This window comes from Ictalurus punctatus, chromosome 25, assembly GCF_001660625.3.
Source record: "Ictalurus punctatus breed USDA103 chromosome 25, Coco_2.0, whole genome shotgun sequence".
Classification (NCBI taxonomy): Eukaryota; Metazoa; Chordata; class Actinopteri; order Siluriformes; family Ictaluridae; genus Ictalurus; species Ictalurus punctatus.
Genome location: NC_030440.2, coordinates 19,673,289 through 19,695,788, shown reverse-complemented (window position 1 = coordinate 19,695,788; position 22,500 = coordinate 19,673,289). Strand labels below are relative to the sequence as shown.

The window sequence follows — 22,500 nt, the reverse complement described above, 5'->3', positions numbered from 1 at the left end:
TAATAATAATAATAATCATAATAATAATAATAATAATGTGTGCACAGTTATTTTAGTGAGTCTTCTTCCTTTTTTCAGATTTACGGCAGATTCTCCGTGTGATCTTCAGTAACAGTTAAGCAATATCTGAAACATTAATCTACAGGAAATCTGTAAGGAATGTCAGGTATTTCTGGAGCAGACCAGCAGGCCTCGCAGGATTAACCCTTTACTGTATGGTGTTAACAATATGCGATAACGGAACTAAAAGATTTTTAGATGTAAATGTAACAATTCTTGCAGTAGAGGCTTCATAATTTCTGAAAATATGACAATATGATGAAAATAACATTAAATGGAATAATATTTATACTCTTGTGCCTTCATGTTTGGTTCTTGAATCTGATTTAACACCAGCACTGCACAGTTTCAGCTGGTTCTATTATCGTGGAGTTGTTTGTGTTGCACATTTATAAACCTGTATGTAAAATAAAGCTATGACATTTTAAACACAGGTAACATTTCCTCCACTACACTCTCTGTGCAGGTTTCAGATCAATCACTTTAAACACTATTAAAACCTATATAATCTACTTTCAGCACACACAGTGTCCCAGCTCACTAAAACTCCACTTTACCTTCAGATTTAATCATCAAAATACTTCAGAAATCAGATTCATTTTGACATTAATGTGTAAATATGTTAAACGTCTCATTCCTGAAGCATGCTTTTCACATATAGTCTGTTATTAGTGAGACAATGAGAAAATGTACAGTTTAGATAACATTCACACCTATGAAACATTTGGAATATTCCACAACAGGAAGTTGCACCATTTTCAGTTTCCTGGAGATCTCAAAGAGAAAAAGTATGTCCTCTCTCTCTTTATTTTATTTATAATGATATTGCAATGTTGACTGATAAGGTCACTTTGAATGTACAGCCATGTTCCACAAATTATAGACTGGAAGTAAAATTATATATATACAGAGCCCTTCACTAATATTGGCACCCTTGGTAAATATGAGCAAAAATTGCTGTGAAAAAACTTTTGATCTTTTGTTAAAAAAATTCACAAAAATAATCTGCTCTAATGGATATCAAACAATCACAAACACAACACAGGTTTATGTGTAGGTGTGCGACAATTACTGGCACCCCATGAATAAATATGAGAAAAATATATTTGAAGTATATTCCCATTGATATTTCAATTTTTTTTGTACACCTGGGTGACTAGGAACAGGAAATTGTTCGGCCATGACTTCCTGTTTCACAGGGGTATAAATATGAGGTAACACACAGGCCAAATTCCCTTAGTCATTTATAACAATGTTTAAGAGCGAGGAATATAGCTGTGATGTGCGGCAAAAGGTTGTTGAGCTTCACACAATGGGGCATGTCTATAAGAAAATAGCACTAGCATTGAAAATGCCCATTTCCACCATCAGGGCAATAATTAAGAAGTTCCAGTCGACTGGAAATGTTATGAATGGACCTGGAATTGGACGTGTGTCTGTATCGTCTCAACGCACTGTGAAGAGGACGGTTCGAGTGGATAAAAATCTCCAAGGGTCACAGCTGGAGAACTGCAGAAGTTAGTTGTGTCTTGGGGTCAGAAAGTCTCCAAAACTACAATCCGAAGTCACCGACATCACCACAAGCTGTTTGGAAGGGGTTCAAGAAAAAAGCTTCTACTCTCATCCATAAACAAACTCGAGCGTCTTCAGTGTGCAGACACTACTGGAACTTCAAATGGGATCGGGTTCTACGGTCAGATGAAACCAGAATAGAGCTTTTTGGTAATAAACACAGAGGTGGTTTTGGTCACACAGAGGGGTAGCCGTATGGAAAAGTACCTCATGCCCACGGTTAAATATGGAGGAGGATCTTTAATGTTCTGGGCTGTTTTTCTGCAGAGGACCTGGACATTTTGTTAGGATACATGGCATCATGGACTCTATCAAATATCAACAGATATTAAATGAAAACCTGACTGCCTCTGCCATGTAAGCCAGAAATCTTTAAATGGGCCATTGTTGGATCTTTCAGCAGGACATTGATCCAAAACATACATCAAAATGGTTTACTGACCACAAAATCAAGGTCCTGCCATGACCATCCCAGTCCCCTGACCTGAACCCCATAGAGAACCTGTGGGGTGAACTGAAGAGGAGAGTCCACCAGCGTGGACCTGAAATGTGAAGGATCTGGAGAGGTTCTGTATGGAGGAACGGTCTCGGATCCCTCGCCATGTATTCTCCAACCTCATCAGGCGTTATAGGAGAAGACTCAGAGCTGTTATCTTGGCAAAGAGAGGTAGCACAGAGTATTGACTAAAAGGGTGTCATTATTTGTTGCACACCTATATTTAACAAAGATATTTTTGATAAACTTGTGTTGTGTTTGTAATTGTTTGATATCTATGAGAGCAGAGTATTTTTGCGAATTTTTTAAACAAAAGATTACAGCCTTTTTTGTTCATATATTAAATAGTTTAATTTTTAAAAGAGAATGGTTAGAAGGGCTTTTACTGCTCATTATGAAGATCAGCGAGATGAAGAAAGGATGGTTTGGGAAATATCAAATATATAAAATAAATATTAATGTTGTAATATAAAGAGGATGAAGGCCCGAGGTGATGAGATGCAGCACTGCAGTGAAAATGACCCGTATGTCTCTCTGTTGTCTCAGATTAATGGTTTAATTAACCCGGTGATCCCGGCTGTAACCAGGAGGACTCTGGAGAGTGATACAGTTTTATTCACCTTTCGCTTTATTCATTTTTCTTTAGCATTAGTTCACACAGGAACTAATAATCCAAAACCACGAGCAGAAAACTGAGAACTAGATCAAAAGTCTTTAGTTGTTTGTATGTGTAATGTGTAGGTGAACAAGGGGAACAGGAAAGGGACAAAACCAGGAAATACAAAGAATAACAGACCTCAAAGCTAAGAAACGCACAACAATAATGAACACATGGCGTCAAATGGGGTTTTAATAGAAGCCCAAAGTGAACACAACAGAATCCATGTGTTTGCTCCAGGACAGCAAATTTGGTCTGGAACATTCTTCTACTTAAAATCAGACGATTTCCAGAACCGTTTCCCATCAGGCCCCTCAAAACGCTGACGTTAATTCGGGTATTGTTTTAAAATCGAACTATAAAAGATTTCTACCTGTTTTCATTCGTTAGGAACTCACTGTTGGACAGAATGAATGGCTGATTAGTTTCCATCTAATGTCGATGATAATATTTATTCACAGATAATAAACATTTTCTAAGAGAACGTTCCAGAGAGCAGCGGCAGTGTTATAAATATCACTCAGTTGTTTAATTTATCCGTAGATGTGTCTCTGGGGAGGCTTTCCAGCATCACTGAAACTGTGATTGTTTAATTTTTTGCCAAGACTCTACTATGTAACACGGGAGTTTTAGAGAGAGTAATGAATAATAAGTGAGCTCAGACGCTCTGTGTGGGATAAAAATACTGTAGGTGTTAGTTATTAATTCATAGAGGAGAGAGTAACAGAGGAGAAAATATGAAAATCTATAGTGAAATTTTACTAAAATAAAAATGACTAAAAATTATCTGCATCTTAAAGGGGTCATGAAATGAGAAATAAAATTTTCCTTGATCTTTAAACATCATTGTACCATTAAAACATCCTGCAAGATTCATAGTTTAATGTGTCCTCCTCAGTACAAAAAGAGCATTTCTTTAACCAAGCTCCAAAAACAGCTCATTGGCCCCGCCCACTGGTGCTCAGTCACTGAAACAGTACCACACATGTTACGGTAGGGGGCGTTGATAACGAATTCATTGTTAGCCAATCATAGCAGTGGGTTATTACACTGAAGTCTTAAATATGAAGGACACAAAAAACGATCGTTTCAGTCAGAGGGTCAAAGACAGGGAGAAAAAAGTCGTAAATTACTACATTTTTTATGTTTTTTTGAGCAAAAAACTTTACTAATATTATAAACAGATAATAAAAAATGTGTCATGATCCCTTTAAATCAAAAACGGAATAGTACTCACAATTCAGTACAGTAAAATGCTGCATATTGTAGCGTATTGTTTCAGACATATGTTACCATAGTGACCATATTATAGTACCATACACTGTATAATAGAGTGTATTTAGTACTGTAGCATGTGATTTAAATCTCTGAGGTTGCCAGATTGTAGAAGTGTAGTAGAAGCATCCCAGACGAGGTTTATCAATAGCGTCTACACCACCGATTTTAAACACAAACACTCGCATTTAAACCCGAGAAATCTCCGGGATAGAAAATGCGGCGTGAAGAAGGGAATAGAGTATTTTATTTGATGTTAATTGTAATACAATGTAACATAAAAGCAACATACCGCATTGTACTGTAATTGTTCTAATTGCAATTGTTACATTGTTACTTCAGTTTTTGAATAAATGATATTGTAGCGAGTGTGTGTTCTTGTCTTCCTTCCCTGAGAGAAGCTTGTTTACTGTCTAGCAAAGTGCGCTATCATGATTTGTTTAAATCGCTTGTGATATGTCTTGATCATCAATGCTAGATTGTGTTATGGAGGAGATAAAAAAACAGGAAATGAGGTTTATGAACGGATGAAGATACTCAGATGTACTGTACTTTAATATCAGCTCATATGATCTGGACGTGAAATATTGAGCTATCGAAATACAACATACTTTCTTTATTAAATAAGGAAAATCGTTTCCTCTATCTGTAACCCAAAGAGTTGCTCACACACACAGTAACTACAGACAGATTCGCTCTGACTAACCACTAACCGTAATCTCTAGAGAGAAAAAAACACTCATCTGACTCCCACACACTGGACTGCAGCCTTATGCTTATTATCATCCTGTCTGCATTTCTCTTTCTCTCTCTCTCTCTCTTTCACACACACACACACACACACACACACACACACACACACACACACATATACACTCATACACTCAGGAGAAGTGTTGGTGTTCTGAGTGCATTTGACGAAACCATAACTGAACACATTTAATTGTGTATTTCACTGAAACAGTAACACATTGCTTTTAGAACAATATTAATTACTGTCACCTCTTAATGACTAACAGCTGAATCTGACTCCACATCATCCCTGCAACTCTCAGATCATCAGAACACACTGTACTGAACTTTTATATATATATGTGTGTGTATGTGTGTATATAAACGTTTGGTCGGGTTGAATCCAGTGTTTAGACAGTTAGCTAATAAACATGTCTTTTCTCAGCGTTTGAAATAAAAAGAAGTCACTGAATCAAACGTGTGCATTATAAACCCCGACTAATGATGTTTTCCATACACTGTTCCTCATGTTGGAATTCACATCATCACTGATTTCCAGTAATGTGCATAATCTGTATGAATGCTATACATTCTCAGAGGATTAGCAACACAGGGTCATGTGAGTGAATCAGAACAGTCTGATTCAGGTGGAACGGACCACCGGTGGACTGATAGAAACGATTAAGTCAGTTTGAAAAACATTCCATTTTTAATGTTTCACAACTAATGAACTTCATGTTTACTTTGTGAGGAAGTGTTGAGAGTGAAAACAGATTCATGGAGACAAATCTCTTAGCATCACTAATCTGACTCGTTCATGCAGGTGTCTCCTTTACAACATCAGAAGGATTAGGAGGCCAGTTCTCTCCAGGGAGGTCACCCAGTTACTTGTTCAGTCTTTCCTCCTATTGAAACTCTACCCCTGCCAGGTCTTTCCCACAGACCATCTGACTCCTGAAAATGATCCAGACTTGTTCGCCAAGTTCTCCCGCCCCACCCCACTGCTACACTCCCTAATATCCTTATGACATGCCCATTCTGCACCAGTCTTCCTCCAATCCTCTAGCACCACTCAGTTGGACCTGTGATCTTTCAGAATTGAAGGAAAGCATGCATGAAGGCTCTTCCCTGTCCTGCACTCAGGGGTGGAATGAACTTCCCTGGCTGTCCAAACAGCTGAGTCACTGGTGGTTTTCTACCTAGTCTTTAGTAGGTCAAATAGTACAAATGGAAAGGTATTAAAGTGCATCACTGTCACAGTACAGGTACTCAGCAGTGAAGTTCTTGCTGAACTATCTCCTCTTTAGTCTTTGTCCTAGCATGAGTAGATATGAAGCACTTCTGTAAGTCACTCTGTATAAGGAACCTCTGCTAAACGCTGTAAATTTAAGGGTTACGAGCATGACTTAAAACAGAAAGAGGACTAAACACAGAGACACTGGAGTCAGAGGGAATAGAATGGTTTGTGATTGTAACTCAGGAACAGAGCCTGGGTTCTGGGGTTCAATCAGGCCCGAATTCAAGTTCCAAGTGTAGGGTCTGAATCTGACACAGTGCCAGAGGCAAAGGGAAGTAAGATTAGAAGCATAAAAGTTAAAAGACAGAAAACAGAGAACTGAAGAATGAGAAAAGGACTGCTTTTGGGCTACTGGGTCTAAGACAAGGACTAAAACAAAAGCTGTGACTAGATCAAGAACAAGCTCTATTCAAACAAGAGCCAGAAAATGGACTAAAACCTGGGAAAAGATCCAAGAGAGAGGTTCTGGGATTGGATCAGAGTCCAGTTCAGGGATTTGAATTGGATTAGAGACTAAGAAAATCCATGAGACTGACACAGAGAAAGGTTCTGCTCTTGAGTCCAAGAGAAAAAAAAAGCATGGACAAGGGTCTGATACAGGGAAGCAAACAGCATCTGGAGCTGGATCTGGAACTGAAACCTGACCAGAGGCTTGTTCCGGGTTTGGATCAGAGCCAAGTCAGCCCAGGAACTGAGATGGGTCCAGGAGTGACACAAAGGAAGAATAAGGGGTTGAATTTGAAACAGTGTTAAAGGAAAACTCCGCCCTGAACCACAGGCTGATTATTCTGTATAATTAACATTAGTAATATGTGATCTTCAACAGAATTATTTTAGAATGAAATTTTGAGTTATTAGTTTAAACATGTGTCATGGACATGTTGGTCTATTTTCACTTTGGCTAACGGTTTCCTACATTACCCACAATGCCATTCAACATGCTGCTAATAGACGTTCAGCGGGATTTAGACCTCACATCATCTCTACCTAAATAGAGCGATGCAGCGGCACTTTGGTCCATTAGTCTGTCCTGCAGTTTTGCATTTCTGTTGTCTTCTTTTTGGCTAAATTAAACTAAACATCTCTCACCTCCTCAGCTGTACACTCTGCTCAACAGAATCACATCACAATATCAATATACACATGTTTAATGCATCTCACTGTTGAAGTGAAGGACTGGGATAAAAAGAATAATAGACAGAAACTGAAGAAAAAGAAAGACTACAGAAGCTGTGGTACACAAGGTTCCTCAGAAAAATGTACAGTAAAGCTCCACTAGGGGGCGCTCACCTGGCCGTAGATATTACACATAAACAATGAATTCTGTTGTGTGGAGCCTTTATAGAAAAGTTCGGTTCCAACAGTTTGTTATACACTGGCATTTGGATAAAAGAGTATCTTCAGACCTGATATACAGTTGTGCTCGCAAGTTTGTGTTCCCTTTCAAATGTTCTATATTTCTGCATAAATATGATCTAAAACATCATCAGATTTTCACACGAGTCCTAAAAGTAGATAAAGAGAACCTGATTAAACAAATGAGACAAAAATATTATACTTGGTCATTTATTTATTGAGGAAAATGATCCAGTATTACATATCTGTGAGGGTAAAAGTATGTGCACCTCCAGGATTAGCAGTTAATCTGAAGGTGAGATCAGAGTCGGGTGTTTTCAGTCAGTGGGATGATGATGATCAGGTGTGAGTGAGTGACGCCCTGTTTTATTTAAAGAACAGGGATCTATCAGAGTCTGATCTTCACAACGTGTCAGTGGAAGTGTATCATGGTATAAAAAAAGAAATTTCTGAGGACCTCAGAAAAAGAGTTGTTGAAGCTCATCAGGCTGGAAAACGTCACAAAACCATCTCTAAAGAGTTTGAACTCCACAATCCACAGTCAGACAGATTGTGTACACATGGAGGAAATTCTGTTGGAGGAGCGATCTGAGGAGGAAAATTCATCACACAGACGAGCCTAATATGGCACAGTCCATATCTGGAGTTAAGCCAATTTATTAAATATTGGATTTTATTATCATTAATGAGTAATATTTATGATGAAATTAAAACATCTTGGTGGAGCATTTAACATTTAATATCTCATATCAGTGACCTTTAACTTTTTCATAATAAGAAATTATTTCTTTTTATCCCCTCATCATCATCAGCAGTCGTGATGAGGTCAGTGGGCAGTTGAGTTATCTGTGTGTGTGTGTGTGTGTGTGTGTGTGTTGCTGAAAGGAGAGCCACTTCACTCTAGTTGCCATGGCGACCGGCGTCTCCTCTCCCACAAAGTCATTACAAGGCCGAGCGCATTGTCTGTAGATTGTCGAGACACAAAGCGAATGTGCAGAGGCGAGACGTCCTGCAGCAGCGTTCTGTCTCATCGCACAGCTCATGACATTTACACATCACATCCTCCTGTATCTCTTTAATAATCAGATCACTGACCCGGAATCCCACCTCCTTTCTCCTGCACACTCTAAATACCCTGAACATCTTCTCTCTGTGTGATGGCACGTGTGTCTGTGTCAGAATATATGTTGAAGATCCTCTGACGATAGACCTGTGATCCCGAAATCAGCTCGTGCAGAAACACACTCATTCTTCATGGTGAGCTCGAGGAGATTTTTTTTATGTCCATTAGTGTGATATGTTTACGTTTCTTCATCGTCGTTACCGTATCTGTAGCGGTGCCGTGCGCTTGCTGTCCTCCTATTGGTGGATTTTAGACAAGCGTCATCGCAGCAGCGCTCACACTCTGTTGTCTTTCATCACGAAATCACACCATGTTATGTGTTCTAAGATTCCGATCTGAACTCACAAGCAAAGAACTCCTGTGTGATTTATGATGCGAGAGCACCATCAGGCTGAAAATCATACATACTAGAAACATTTCGTCTAGCAGAAATCTAGACAAAATCTCTCTTTATTGTCTTGGGTTGGTGAAATTTTAAAAGAATAGACAGGTAGAGATATTTGTGATGTTAGAGTTTGTTGTCAGAGGGTGGATAACAGAAGAGTTAAAGAGGTTAAATGTGTGCTCTAACATATGACTAGATATTTAGCTATTTATGTTGAGCTACAGCAGTTATAGCCCACAGACAACACTCAGTGTCTAGTGGAGTACTGATAAGAAGGTCATGAATTCTAATCCTAGCATCGCCAAGCTGCCACTCTTGAGCCCTTAACCCTCTCTGCTCCAGGGGGCGCTGCATCATGGCTGACCCTGTGCTCTGACCCCAACTTCCTAACAAGCTGGGATATGTGAAGAAAATAATTTCACTGTGCTGTAATGTGTATCTGACAAATAAAGGCTTCTGCAGCTGAAAAGGTTTGCAATCTGAGAAAAGAAATACAGCTGCAGTTCCACCGGTCACCAGCAGGGCAGAGAAATATACTGTTATAATGTACATTAGCGAAATCAGCCTATAAACACTTCAGACTTGATTGTAAGGTTGATTTAATTTCTATATCAAAATTCATCAACAAACTCAGCAAAGACAAAAAAAAAGATAAAATAATATTCTGTGTATTCTATACATTTAAAGCTTCAAAAATTACATACGTACACAATTAGCCTACTAAAGGCGAAAATATCCAATATATACAAAATGTTCATAAATATTACACAAATTATTTTTCTATTTGTTTAATTTCTCTCAAAATGTGAACAGAAAGTCATTACGACTCGTTAAAAATACTATCATAACCTCAAGGCTAAATTGCACTTTAAACAACAACAACAAAAATATTTAAAATGCTAAATAAATATACTATATTAAATCTGTCACATCAACACCCTGTCTTTATGAATAATAAACCAACAAATAAACAAACCAAAAAATGAATCTTGCTATGATCGGTACAGAACTGTGTGGTGTCATTTTGCCATGACTTCTGCATATCAAGTATCAAAAGAAACATTAACTGATATAATAAAACAATAAATACATGCCCAAGAACTCTCAACAATGATGTGCATAAAAAATAATAAATAAATAAATAAATAAATAAATAAATAAATAAATAAATAAATATGGCAAATCCTGTATGAGGATTTGAATTTGTGTCCCTCCCAAAACTGTGTTAATCGTGTCATGTGAGTGATTGTGCTTCCTCTCTAATTCCTTTCCTCTGAAGCACTCTCCTTTCTTTTTTACTGTAAAGCACTTGTAAAGTAGACGACAAATTTATTCTACAGTTTGCAGTTTACAAACCCTGTTGTAGGATTTAAGAAAAAAAGAACAAGCTTTAGTAAAAGTCAGATACACCTTAAATTGCTTTGAATTTTTTCAGAAAGAAGAAAATAAATGTAAATGTGCTACATGAGTAAGGTCGTGCCGTGAACATGTCTACGATTCGCTTCATTAATGCAAAACCAAATCACAGAAAAGATCTCTGCAGCCTCGTGTCGTACATGTGTAATGTCTCTTACAGTCCTAAAGCACGCTGGGCTGCGCTGCACATATTAAGGTTATTTATTATGTTTATTTATCAGAGGTTCTAATGTTCATGAATCCCTCATACTAACAAAGCAAACAAATGTACCTATTGCTGTGAATAACACATTTTAGTGACTTTAACTTTAACTATGTATTAAGATTTGTATATTTTATGTTTTTATTCGAGTTGGACCTGTTCACGCTCCGTTGCTTCATGTGTCTCGAGTATCAGGATTATGAAATGTATTCTTAACAGATCTAAATCTGATCATTTTAAACTCTCTCTAAACCACATTTAACAAATAAACAAAAAGCAGAACTTTTAATGCAGCAATGATCATGTTGATAAAACCACTACATATAAAGGAACCACACAAGAAGCTGGTGATGAATGTAATGAGCTAATTTGCATATTAACGCCTAATGGACCAATAAGATTTCAGTCTGAGTGACCGGTGACATGTTTGAAGTGTAAACACATGTTGATAAAAACGGATCAGAATATAATCCAGACACGAGTCGTACTGTATGAGATGAGCAGATGGAAACGGAATCCTGGATTAGCTTCACCTGAATGGGTCATGTGATTGGCGTGATTACTGACTGGTTTTATGATTTTAATCCAGAATAAATCAGCAGTCTGTTGCTCTATAGGTCTGAAAAGTAAAAATTTCAGAGTGTTAGTTTACCTTGTTTATGTAGCCAACACACTTCTTCAGTAAAGCACTCCTGTCTGAAAGTCTACCATGTAAAGTGTGATAACTGTTTTTGAAAATGATAATAAACTTCCCCATAGCAACAAAGAAAGAATTAGCAGATGCAGCCGGAAACATGAGCTCAATTTGTGTTTAAATAAAAAGAGAGATACAGAGAGACAAAGAGGAAAAGGAAAAAAGTACCGGGGTAAAGTTTTCTAGTGTGAACCTACGTTTATTTCCCAAAATTCCTCCATTCAGAAGGTGCAGGCGTAGACGACTCCGACCACCACAATGTTTGCGATGGTGGCAGAAATGGCAATCCAGAGCCAGATGGCATCACGCGAAACCCGCTGCGGTGCCTCCTGCTGGTGAAGAGCAACACTGGCTGAGGAGTTGAAGAGCGAGTGATCCGTGCTGTAGTCGTCGTTTGGAGACGAGTCCATGAAAGCGCCCGTCATCACGGGGATCTGAGAACGAGGAATGGAGAGGTCAGGGATGAATCATGAAGCTTTTATGCCATCGGCAAATGTGAAATATGTGATGACAGAATCTGACCTTTATACACAGACGAGTGCTTCCGTTATGATTTAACCCAGATTATTCTCCTGAGCTTCAACACACAGATCTAAACTAAAGAATGTAAAGAGCCGCTGCACTGACAGTGTCAATCTCTAGTGTTTCAAATTCTGGATTCTGATTGGTCAGAAGGTGGTGATTAGTTCTCTATAACAGCAGCACTGACAGTAGAGCAGGTTTATATTTATATTAATATAATAATATATCGCTCTTATACGTTATCGTTTCTATAGTAACGGCTCGTTCACACAGATGTGTAGATGTGTAGAGCGGACGCATCACTAAACAGTTTAAAAAAACATGTGCAATCGTTGATATGGTGAAGTTTTCTTAAAGTAAGGAGATGGTTATGTAACATGTAAGGAAGGAGTCTCCAGTGTCAGCGCTGTGTAACAGTCAGAGGGAAAGCTGTAACTTTAAGTTTTCCCACATCTTCATCACAGAGGAAGTAGTGAGTCTGATGAGGCAGTACTGAGTCTGAAGAGACAGTAGTGAGTCTGGTGAGGCAACAGTGAGTCTGGTGAGGCAGTAATGAGTCTGATGAGGCAGTAATGAGTCTGATGAGGCAGTAGTGAGTCTGATGAGGCAGTAATGAGTCTGATGAGGCAGTAGTGAGTCTGAAGAGGCAGTAGTGAGTCTGATGAGGCAGTAATGAGTCTGATTAAGCAATATTGAGTCTGATGAGGCAGTAGTGAGTCTGATGAGGCAATAGTGAGTTTGGTGAGGCAGTAGTGAGTCTGATGAGGCAGTAATGAGTCTGATGAGGCAGTAGTGAGTCTGAAGAGGCAGTAGTGAGTCTGATGAGGCAGTAATGAGTCTTATTAAGCAGTATTGAGTCTGATGGGGCAGCAGTTAGTCTGGTGAGGCATTAGTGAGTCTGGTGAGGCATTAGTGAGTCTGATGAGGCAGTAATGAGTCTGATGGGGCAGTAATGAGTCTTATTAAGCAGTATTGAGTCTGATGGGGCAGTAGTTAGTCTGGTGAGGCATTAGTGAGTCTGGGAGGCATTAGTGAGTCTGGTGAGGCAGTGATGAGTCTGATGAGGCAGTAGTGATTCTGATGAGGCAGTAGTGATTCTGATGAGGCAGTAGTGATTCTGATGAGGCAGTAGTGATTCTGATGAGGCAGTAGGGAGTCTGATTAAGCAGTATTGAGTATGGGGCAGTAGTTTGAGTTTGATTAAAGTTTGAGAGAATAAATGAGAGAGGCTGGTGAGGAAATGATGGTTTATAGCTGCTATAACATTAGTGAGAACAGGAACTAATTTGTTTCACTGACATTCCACAACATGACATCTAACTATAAATCAATAAATACTATTCTGTGTCTTTTTATGAATAAAAATTATAACCTGTTGTTATTTGTAACAACATTTGTAAGTCGCTTTGGATAAAAGCATCTGCTAAATGAATAAATGAATAAATGAATAAATGTAAATGTAAATGTTTTTGTCCCAGACACATCTCATTGTGTGAAGCACAATGTTCACACCATCTGCATGATTCTCAGACAGAATACATTAGACGGTGTAAATGTTAAATCTGTCACTCTGATCTCTTTAACCTGCTAATGCTAATGTCACAGCTGATCCCTGATGGATGGTGGAATGTGATTATTCCTCTGTTCCAGAGCGATGACATTCATTCTTTCTGAGCCTCATCATTATTCTGAGAGAACATTGCTGATGATGATGATGATGATGATGTGTGTGTGTGTGTGTGTGTGTGTGTGTGTGTGTGTGTGTGTGTGTGTGTGTGTGTGTGTGTATCATGTAAACAGGCGAGTTTGTCCTGGTGGTGATGAATTAGAGTCTGCCACTTCCTGTGATTTATACGCTCCAAATAAGAGAAGAAAGGAACAGTAAAAGAACCACAGGGAGGATGTTCAGGTTATCGATATGAACATCTTCCTGTCAGTCTGATGTAGAAGTAGTAGAGTCTGATGAATCTATGAGGCAAGTAAAACCCATACCAACGATAAAGTTTATGCAAATAATTACATAATATCAAACTAAATGTAATGAAAATAGACATTCTACAATTCTATCTGTTGAGATAATAATGAGTCTGATGAGGCAGAAGTGAGTCGGATGGTGTAGTAGTGAGTCTGATTAAGCAGTAGTGAGTCGGATGAAGCAGTAATGAGTCTGATTAAGCAGTAGTGAGTCGGATGGTGTAGAAGTGAGTCTGATTAAGCAGTAGTGAGTCGGATGGTGTAGAAGTGAGCTGGATGAGGCAGTAGAATGTCTGACAATTTGAGCATACACTGACACACACAGTCACATCGCTCTAAAAATATCTAACATTCTGAGCTTTGAGATTTGCCTTCATATCACTCTCTCTCCCTCTGTCTCTGTGTCTGTCTCTCTCTCTCTCTCTCTCTCTCTCTCTCTCTCTCACACACACACACACACACACACACACACACACACACACACACACACACAGAATTGCTATGGTAACCACTGGCAGATCTTTGGATACAGAAACGCTTTCACTGAACCTCCTAAATATGACACAGTCAGTGTAGCAGCTGTTCCAGTTCCAGCCCAGTGACCAGAATGTTGTGAGGTCACGTCCCAGAGCTGTCTAAGGGCCACTATTGGGTTTTCAGCAGTATCTTTCACCTTAGCTGAGTGTCCTGACTCATTTTATAAAAAATAACTAAATAAAACTTTGCCAAGTGAGAAAAATGATGAACACTCTGCTTACGCAATGAATTTATTTCCCAAATCCAAAAAATACAGAGTTCAATTCCATCTCATTCGTCATGTCAAGTTTGTTTAGAAACCCACGCAGTACAGGAAATAACGGAGCCTTCACAACAATTTCCAACAAGTGTTACACCCACATTCCACACTGTAAGATTTGACTTTCACAGAGTTTTAAAGTACTCCTCTGTGGAGCTACAGCAGTTCGTTTCTAGTTTCTCGGTGTTTATTAAATAATGTTAGTCACTTTGCTGTGTTTTCTATGTACAATATTAAGCATAAAGGGCCATATTAAGTCCTAAAGTTATGCCACTATTAACGTGGGGAAAGTTCCTCGTATTCAGAGTCAGGTATACAGATGCTTAAGTGGATTAAGGTTGCCAGATTTTTATGTAATAATATTTATTGTTTTAAAGTCAAAAACCATTAAAAAATCGTCTGCATATATGTTTATCTATTTATTTATTTATTTATTTTATTTTTTACCTACAGTAATATATTAATCTTATCTCAGATTTACATTTTTATGCCACTAAAACTCCACATAAAGCTCCAACACACAAAATCTGCATTTCTACAATTTTAAAACAAATTCCCAGAAAGTCAGAAGAAGATTAGAGGATGAATCTGTGTTTATATTAACTGATGGTGGTGTAAAATGAACTAAAACACTGGTGTGTGTGTGTGTGTGTGTGTGTGTGTGTGTGTGTGTGTGTGTGTGTGTGTGTGTGTGTGTGTGTGTGTGTGCATGAACCAGTAAACACAATGTCAGAAACAGTTTGTGTCTTCTGTCAGGTTCCTTTCATATCTCATTTGCAATCCCACTTGAACACACACACACACACACACACACACACACACACACACACACACACACACACACACACACACAAATGCCAATTAGGAGATTATTAAACCTATTTCTCTTTGTTTGTTTTTTTTCTTTACTAATTTCAATCTATAGATTATTTTATTCTGTAAGAGGATAATGTACTTCTTAAGTTAATGCTTGATAGATGTAAAATTATCTGCTAATAAAATAAAATAAAAATAAAAATAAATAAAAGTTTTAAGCTTAAAATAAGTAAAAGTGTCCAGAAAAAATAATACCCCAGTCCATTTGGCATGAGTTATTTGAGTAATATGAGATCACGTGAAGTTTTCACCACATTATGCCCTGAAACTGCAAGTGAAACTCAGATAAAGACACAAGACATCATGTGAATAAACTGTGATCATATAAGAAAATAAATTAATCATGTGTGAAAATAAACCACATGTTAAAAAATACAGGAAAATAAACAAATTGTGTAAAAATCACATGCAAAAATAATCAAATCACTTTCAAAAATCACACGTGACTGTAAATGGACCGTGTGTAAATATCACGTGAAAATAAAGGAATCATGTTTAAACATTGAATTGTGTAAAATATAAAAACACGACAGTAAAAACGTGTGCACTGCGTGTAGTAATGTCTGAGACAGTGTGAAGTGTGTGTGTTTCTGTAAGGCTCAGCTCATAATGAAAAAGTCAGGGAAATAAATGAGATTTTATTTAATATTTTTTTGCAGTCTAAAATGATGCTGGATCTTTTTTCTTTTTTCTACCATGCTAGTTGACAGTGGAAGTTAAACGTGGTGGATATTAAAGTGATGAAGAGGCGAATGATTATACAGGAGTCGTGATGTTCGGGGTTTATTCGAGCTGCTTGTTATGAAGTTTACATTTTGCGACACTGACACCTGATTTAATCTGTGTTTTAAACTTTATTTATTAAGAACTGTAAATAATAGTGTTTATCTTGGTGTGTGTGTGTGTGTGTGTGTGTGTGTGTGTGTGTGTATAATGACACTGAGGAGGAATCAGGATGGAGATTCAGGATGATGGATGATGGTGATATCAGGGTGAAGGACAATTCGTTTAATGAGGAAGAGCAGCTCGTTAAGATCCGACTCAGCTCTAAGCCTCATTAACAATCGCAGCACTGAAAGTAAAGGTGTGTAAATTTCCCTCAGACAGATCAGGTGTCAGACAGTAACAGACATGACGTGTAGGATAAAGACCAACAAACATGCTTTATTCACAGAAGGATACACAACAGAAAAAAGACAAAATAGTAATAAAAATAACCACAAAACACAAACACAGGAAACACTAAAGGGGTTAAAAGGACCAGTAAACCAGGTGAGTATCATTAACTACCATGGCAACACTGACAAATCTCTAATGGTTTCCACCAGATTTCTAGAGGTTTCCATTAGGGATTTTCTGGTTACAAATAAACACTACCAGAACCCAACTCTTCCACTGATTAAATACAATTAGATAAACCAAAAGGACCCAGTGGGAACTGCACATTCCTTTAAATGAGTCAGAACATGATTTTTCATGTTTTCCTTCTGTTCGGGAGTTTAATGTAGCTGTTTGTACATGTAGAAGATCTACAAAGTCACAAAGCTCATAGTCTTCCCTAAAGGGATTTATTCTATCTAACAGAGAACACTGCTCCAGACCCGCCCGAAATGCCTGGTTCGACATCCAGATATTACTTCCTGTAACACATTTACGTCACAGCGTGTGTCTAATCCTGCCCAAAGGCAGATGTGAAGAAAGAAGGCGAGGCTTCAGAGAATTCATGCACCATGTCGCAGAGACGTTGTGTGTTTCGGTGCAAAAGCAAAACCTCTTTGTTTAGCCTTCTGAAAACGGATGAAATCAGTGGTTTCTGTTTAATTATAACACTGTTCCTAAGCAGTACAACCCGAACATTTGCTTTTGCACAGCACCTTTTATGGAGGACAGCTTCCTGAACCTTGCGAGTACAAGGAAGGATACACACAAAGGCTTCTCCTGAAAACTGGAGCGAATCCCACTTTGCTCATCTTGTGCTTCTGAATCAGAACCTGTAAGTGTGTTTGAGTGTTTTATGAAGTATCTGCTATTGACTGTTCAAATGCGGAGTTTTGTGTTGTGGCTCAGTTGTAGCTAAAGTTTGCTAAGTTTCCTCAGTATTGTAAGTGTTTGTTTGTATGTTGTCAGCCTGACAGTGTCATTGATTGAAGCTGCTGTTGTGATTGTATCTTGAAATGGTTTATATCAATTGACTCACAAGAATCTTAGCTTCCTAAAGATATATCGCATGAGTACCAACGTACACACAGAAGCTGTGCACGTTGCAAAGTTTTGCAGACCGCCACAGGGCATCAGAATTTACATTGTTTCTTAAAGGTAAGAGAGTTACAAAATAAAAAAATTACCACTGTGAAATATTCTCCTCAAGTCGTGTTTGCAAACTTGTTTCTGCTTGATCATCCACATTTTTTAAATCTGTCTTGGGCTCAAACTGATATGGTAAAATGTTTTGGGGACCGAGAATTGCTTTAGAAGCCTTGGAGGCTAAAGCTAAGCCAAGGGGCATTACATTTCTGACATAGTCGCAAGGCTATCAGCCAATCACAATGCAACGGGTCAGCTGTCCAATCACAGCACTCTGGGCTTTTCGGAAGGAGGGTTTTTGGAGAAATCCGAGCGTTTTAGGCAGCCTGGAAATAGATGAACTTTAATAATGTACTTGACAAATAATGCGTTTTTTGGACATTAAAGCATGTTAGCATAATTTATTAGACCCAATAAACAAAATAATGAATGTGTAAAAATCATGAAATGACTTTAAACTATGACTACACTATGAGTAGAGACCATCAGAAACCAATGAAACCCATTATGAACCACTAGAAATGTTAAAACTATTAGGAACCATCTCAAACACAACAAACTGAAATAGAAACCATTAAAAACACTTTAAATCCATTAAGAACTATTAGAAACATATTGAAACTTTTTAGGAACTATGAGGAACCACACATTCCAGTAAACTACCATTAGAGAGCATCAGAAATACATTACAGCCCACTAGAAACCACCAGAAACACATTAAACCCACTAGAAACCATTATAAACATATTAAAATCTATTATGTGTGACATCAGACACTGCGTTTACATGGACAACAATAATCCAATATGAACCCGATTAAGACAATACTCTAATTAAGAAACTAGCATCTAAACAGCAATTTTTAATTACCTTAATCTAATTAAGGTCATACTTGAAGTAAACACTAATGGAATTAAGACAGGTGGAGGACTCCTCTTTTAGTCGCATTATGGACGTGTATTACAGACATGTACACACCTTAATCACATTATGAACGTCGTGTGAGAGTTTTCACCGCATTGTGCGACAGGACACGATCACACGGCAGTGCTCAACCGTTTTACAGCAAACAAGAGAGATCGGCTGCGTCCCAAACCGCATACTTACCTGCTATAGGCCTACAGAAGGTGAAATACATGTATCTCGGCTACTATATAGTAGGAGAGTACGCGGTTTGAGACGCAGCCCACAGCTTCAAGCAGTTGTTTATTTGCACGTACAGCATGATTAATAATTAACCGCACTGGAAGCGTTCGGAAAAATTTTAAATAAAAACACCCAAAACTGTATACAGCACCATAACGAAGACGAACTGTATGTTGATACATGAAATTCTGGAGGGACGTCGGACGGCGTGGCGCGGTGACGTAATGACGCGGGCTGTTCATCTAATTTTGTTCTAAAACATGTAAAACGGGAACATGACAGGAGTATTCTAAAAGCGACTCATGTAAACACCTTAATCACATTATTATCTTACTCAGATTAAGGTCAATAATTAGAATACTGCTGTCCAGGTAAACGTAGTCAATGTTGGAATCAGTGTCCAGCTACAAATCCCAGAGTACAACACGGCCTACAAACATGTCTTCCGAGGACTACAACACCCAGCCATCATGAACACTATCATGTTCTCATTCACCATCATTCTGATTGCACACACCTGGACTCAATTACACACTCACTCAGTATATAACCAATCTCAGGTCACTGGATTGTTGTGAAGTATACATGCAGTGTCCTGTACCTGCTGCTAACAAGCATTTTTTTTTTTTTTTTTAAATAACTTGCTCTCATGCATCTCTGGTTTGATCTTGTTTCTGGTTTTAAGAAAAATGGGGGTGGGTGACCGTAATCTTGCCTAGTTCATGTTGTTGATTGATCACCTGACTATTTCCAGTTTTTTGATTATGAGTTGGCCTAAACCTTTGGATTTATCTACCTTCATTTACAATGAACTTCATTTTCAATGAAACCATTATGAGCCACTAGAAACACATTATAAACAATTAGGAACCATCAAAAATGTAAATCTATGAGGAATCTAATTCTTTATGTCCTTTAAATTTGGGCTAAATCAGAAATAAAGCAGTTTAACGTTATTCTGCTGGAGCCCGCCCACATTGCCTTTGAGTGACAGGTCACATGGTTGTGTACGACAGCATGTAGTATGCAGCACACGTTCTTTATGAAACCAACATAAAGTCTTTTTCATGTTTGAGTTCAGCAGTTTGGGTTTGTAAGAAGAAGCTCAGCGTGATTTCAAACCTTAATTAATATTGAATGGTTCATCTGAAAAGCAGCTGCTGCTGTCACACACACGCGCACGCACACACACACACACACACACTGCATGGAAGTGGAATCTTCTAAATAAGCCGTTAGTGTGATAGACAAGCCGAAGGAAAGTAAATATAGTATATTTATTATTATATTAATTATTAAATTTATTACATTACATATAACACAATATTTATTAATTTATTATTTCTGTATTTATTATTTATGTATTAAAGTCTCCATCTAGAACCCTACAGCAGTTTAGAACCCTACAGAGAGGGTTACAGGTAAGGAAATACAGAACTTTAGGAAATACAGAACCCTTAAATATCCAGAACACCTCTGAGGAACTTTTTACAGAGTCCAACACAAACCAGCTGGAACCAGTAGAGACATGTAATAGTCTCCATGATTTCCATCACGTCACACACACACACACACACACACACACACACACACACACACACATTGTTCTGTTGCTAGTGTTACATATGTATTAATTCTGTATATTTATCACACAGTGACTGTTAAACAATACATGTTCTTATTCCCTTTAAGTGTTTTATCTGTTCTGCTGCCATGGCAACGAGTCGCTGTGCTGCACTGATCTCATTAATGTTCATGTTCATGTGTTTTGTAACAGGTAAATCTTCATGTAACTTCATGTCTTCCAACATCTTCAGGACAGAGGAGTTTACGCTTTGTGGTTCCTCCGGAATAGTTTACGTCTTATTAACTTCAGGAGTGAGAAAGCCGAGAGGGCTGGTGAGGGAACAGCTGTTTACAGCTGCTATAACGTACGTGAGAACAGGAACTAACTTGTTTTGTGGACGTTCCAGAACATTAAATGTAATTATAAATGGATAAAAATTACATTGTATTGTTTATTAGTTTTTTAGGGTTTTTTTGTAAAGTAAACACAACCCCGGGTGCAGCATGTTGAAGTCTGATGATAGATATATATCAGAGAGGGATATTATTTATTAATCTGAGGTAAAGACCTTCACCTGATTTCTCTAAACCTGGCCAGACAGATCATTAGCCACGCCCACAATGCTTACATCATCCAGTCTCTTATTCATTCATAAATTAGTAAATAGATGCTAGGAACAAATTGACTAGTTTCATTATTATTATTATTATTATTATTATTATTATTATTATTATTATTATTATTATTATTCCACCTACTGTAAGCAATACCCAGCTAAAACAAATCGTAAAATGTATTATGATATTTTTTTTTTTAGAATTATTAGATAACACAGAGGTCCACACATGTTTGAAGCAGCACTGTGATTTTTTTGTCCAAGACAACGACAATAAACTCTTGAATTTTTTAACTGAATCTAAATCTGAGTTACTCAGAGTTTCTCAGTCGGTCTGTGTTCCTGTTCGCCAGCAGTCCGGCGTTCAGGCTCATCTCATTTTTAAAAGAAATGTATGTCAGATATGAAGTTATTTTCAATTACATGTGAGCTTTAGTGTAAATATATCGGAATGAAGACATCATGCTAGTTACCTGTGCTGCCATGAAGGACAGATCCATGATGAACAGAGAGAGAGCAGAAGCCCAACAGGTAAAAGAAGAAGAGATTGAGAGATCAAGTCCAATAACTGAGAGACAAAGCTGTGATTAACTGAAGAGGAAAAGCAACAGAGCCATGATGCGGATCAACAACACAGAACAGCAAGGAGGGAGCAAGAGAGCGAGAGAGAGTGAAAAAGAGAGAGAGCGAGAACAAGAAGGAGGGAGAGAGGGAGGGAGGGTGAAAGATAAAGAGATTCAGAGAGACAGATGGGGACGGGGAGGGGGTGAGGGATAACAAGATGGAGAGAGTGAGAGAGACAGAGAAAGGTGAGGAGAGAGAGTAAAGGGAAGAGACAGAAACATGAACATGCTCAGAACAATGGATTTTCAAGGTTTCTTTGGGTGGCTTATGGATCCTAGCTCACTGAAGGGGTTCTACTTGGGACCTTCGCTGAAAGGGAAACCTTCTTGCATGGAATACCAGAGCAGTCCTCCACAAAGAGCAGATTTTACCTTGGTGAAGTCCTGCTGGCACAATTCTAGATCTGGCCAAAATAATGAGGCACAAACCAGTGATAAAATCCCACCAGACTCAACACTGCCTCCTCTACTGTTTGGTGTTGGGTGTCCATCAGACCTCAGCTACTGACATTATTAATGATCAATTAATGACAAATCAATTGGGGACCACAGTTTAGCACATTTGCTTTGCACCTGCAGGGTTGGGGGTTTGAATCCCGCCTCCGCCTTGTGTGCGTGGAGTTTGCATGTTCTCCCTGTGCTTCAAAGGTTCCCTCCGGGTACTCCTGTTTCCTCCAAAGACTTGGATTTTAGGCTGATTTGCATAACAGGTCTGTAGTGTGTGGGCGATTGTGCCCTGTGATAGGTTGGCACCCAGTATGGAAATGCATAAAAGGACAGATATTGTACTTCCACCCATTCAACTGTTTG

At 38.3% G+C, this 22,500-nt stretch overlaps 2 protein-coding genes across 2 annotated transcripts in view; one reads left to right on the top strand and one right to left on the bottom strand.

Annotated features, from left to right (window-relative positions):
- Positions 1–22,500, top strand: part of psmc6 (proteasome 26S subunit, ATPase 6) — a 270,786-nt gene that overhangs the window by 227,781 nt on the left and 20,505 nt on the right. The window lies entirely within an intron of this gene.
- Positions 9,553–21,907, bottom strand: LOC108258031 (uncharacterized protein C14orf132). Its single transcript, XM_017456262.3, has 3 exons — positions 21,541–21,907; positions 11,464–11,700; positions 9,553–11,191 (listed from the first exon to the last, which is right to left on the bottom strand). Exons 1-2 carry the CDS (start codon positions 21,565–21,567, stop codon positions 11,488–11,490), a joined length of 240 nt encoding a protein of 79 aa, XP_017311751.1. The 5' UTR covers positions 21,568–21,907; the 3' UTR covers positions 9,553–11,191; positions 11,464–11,487.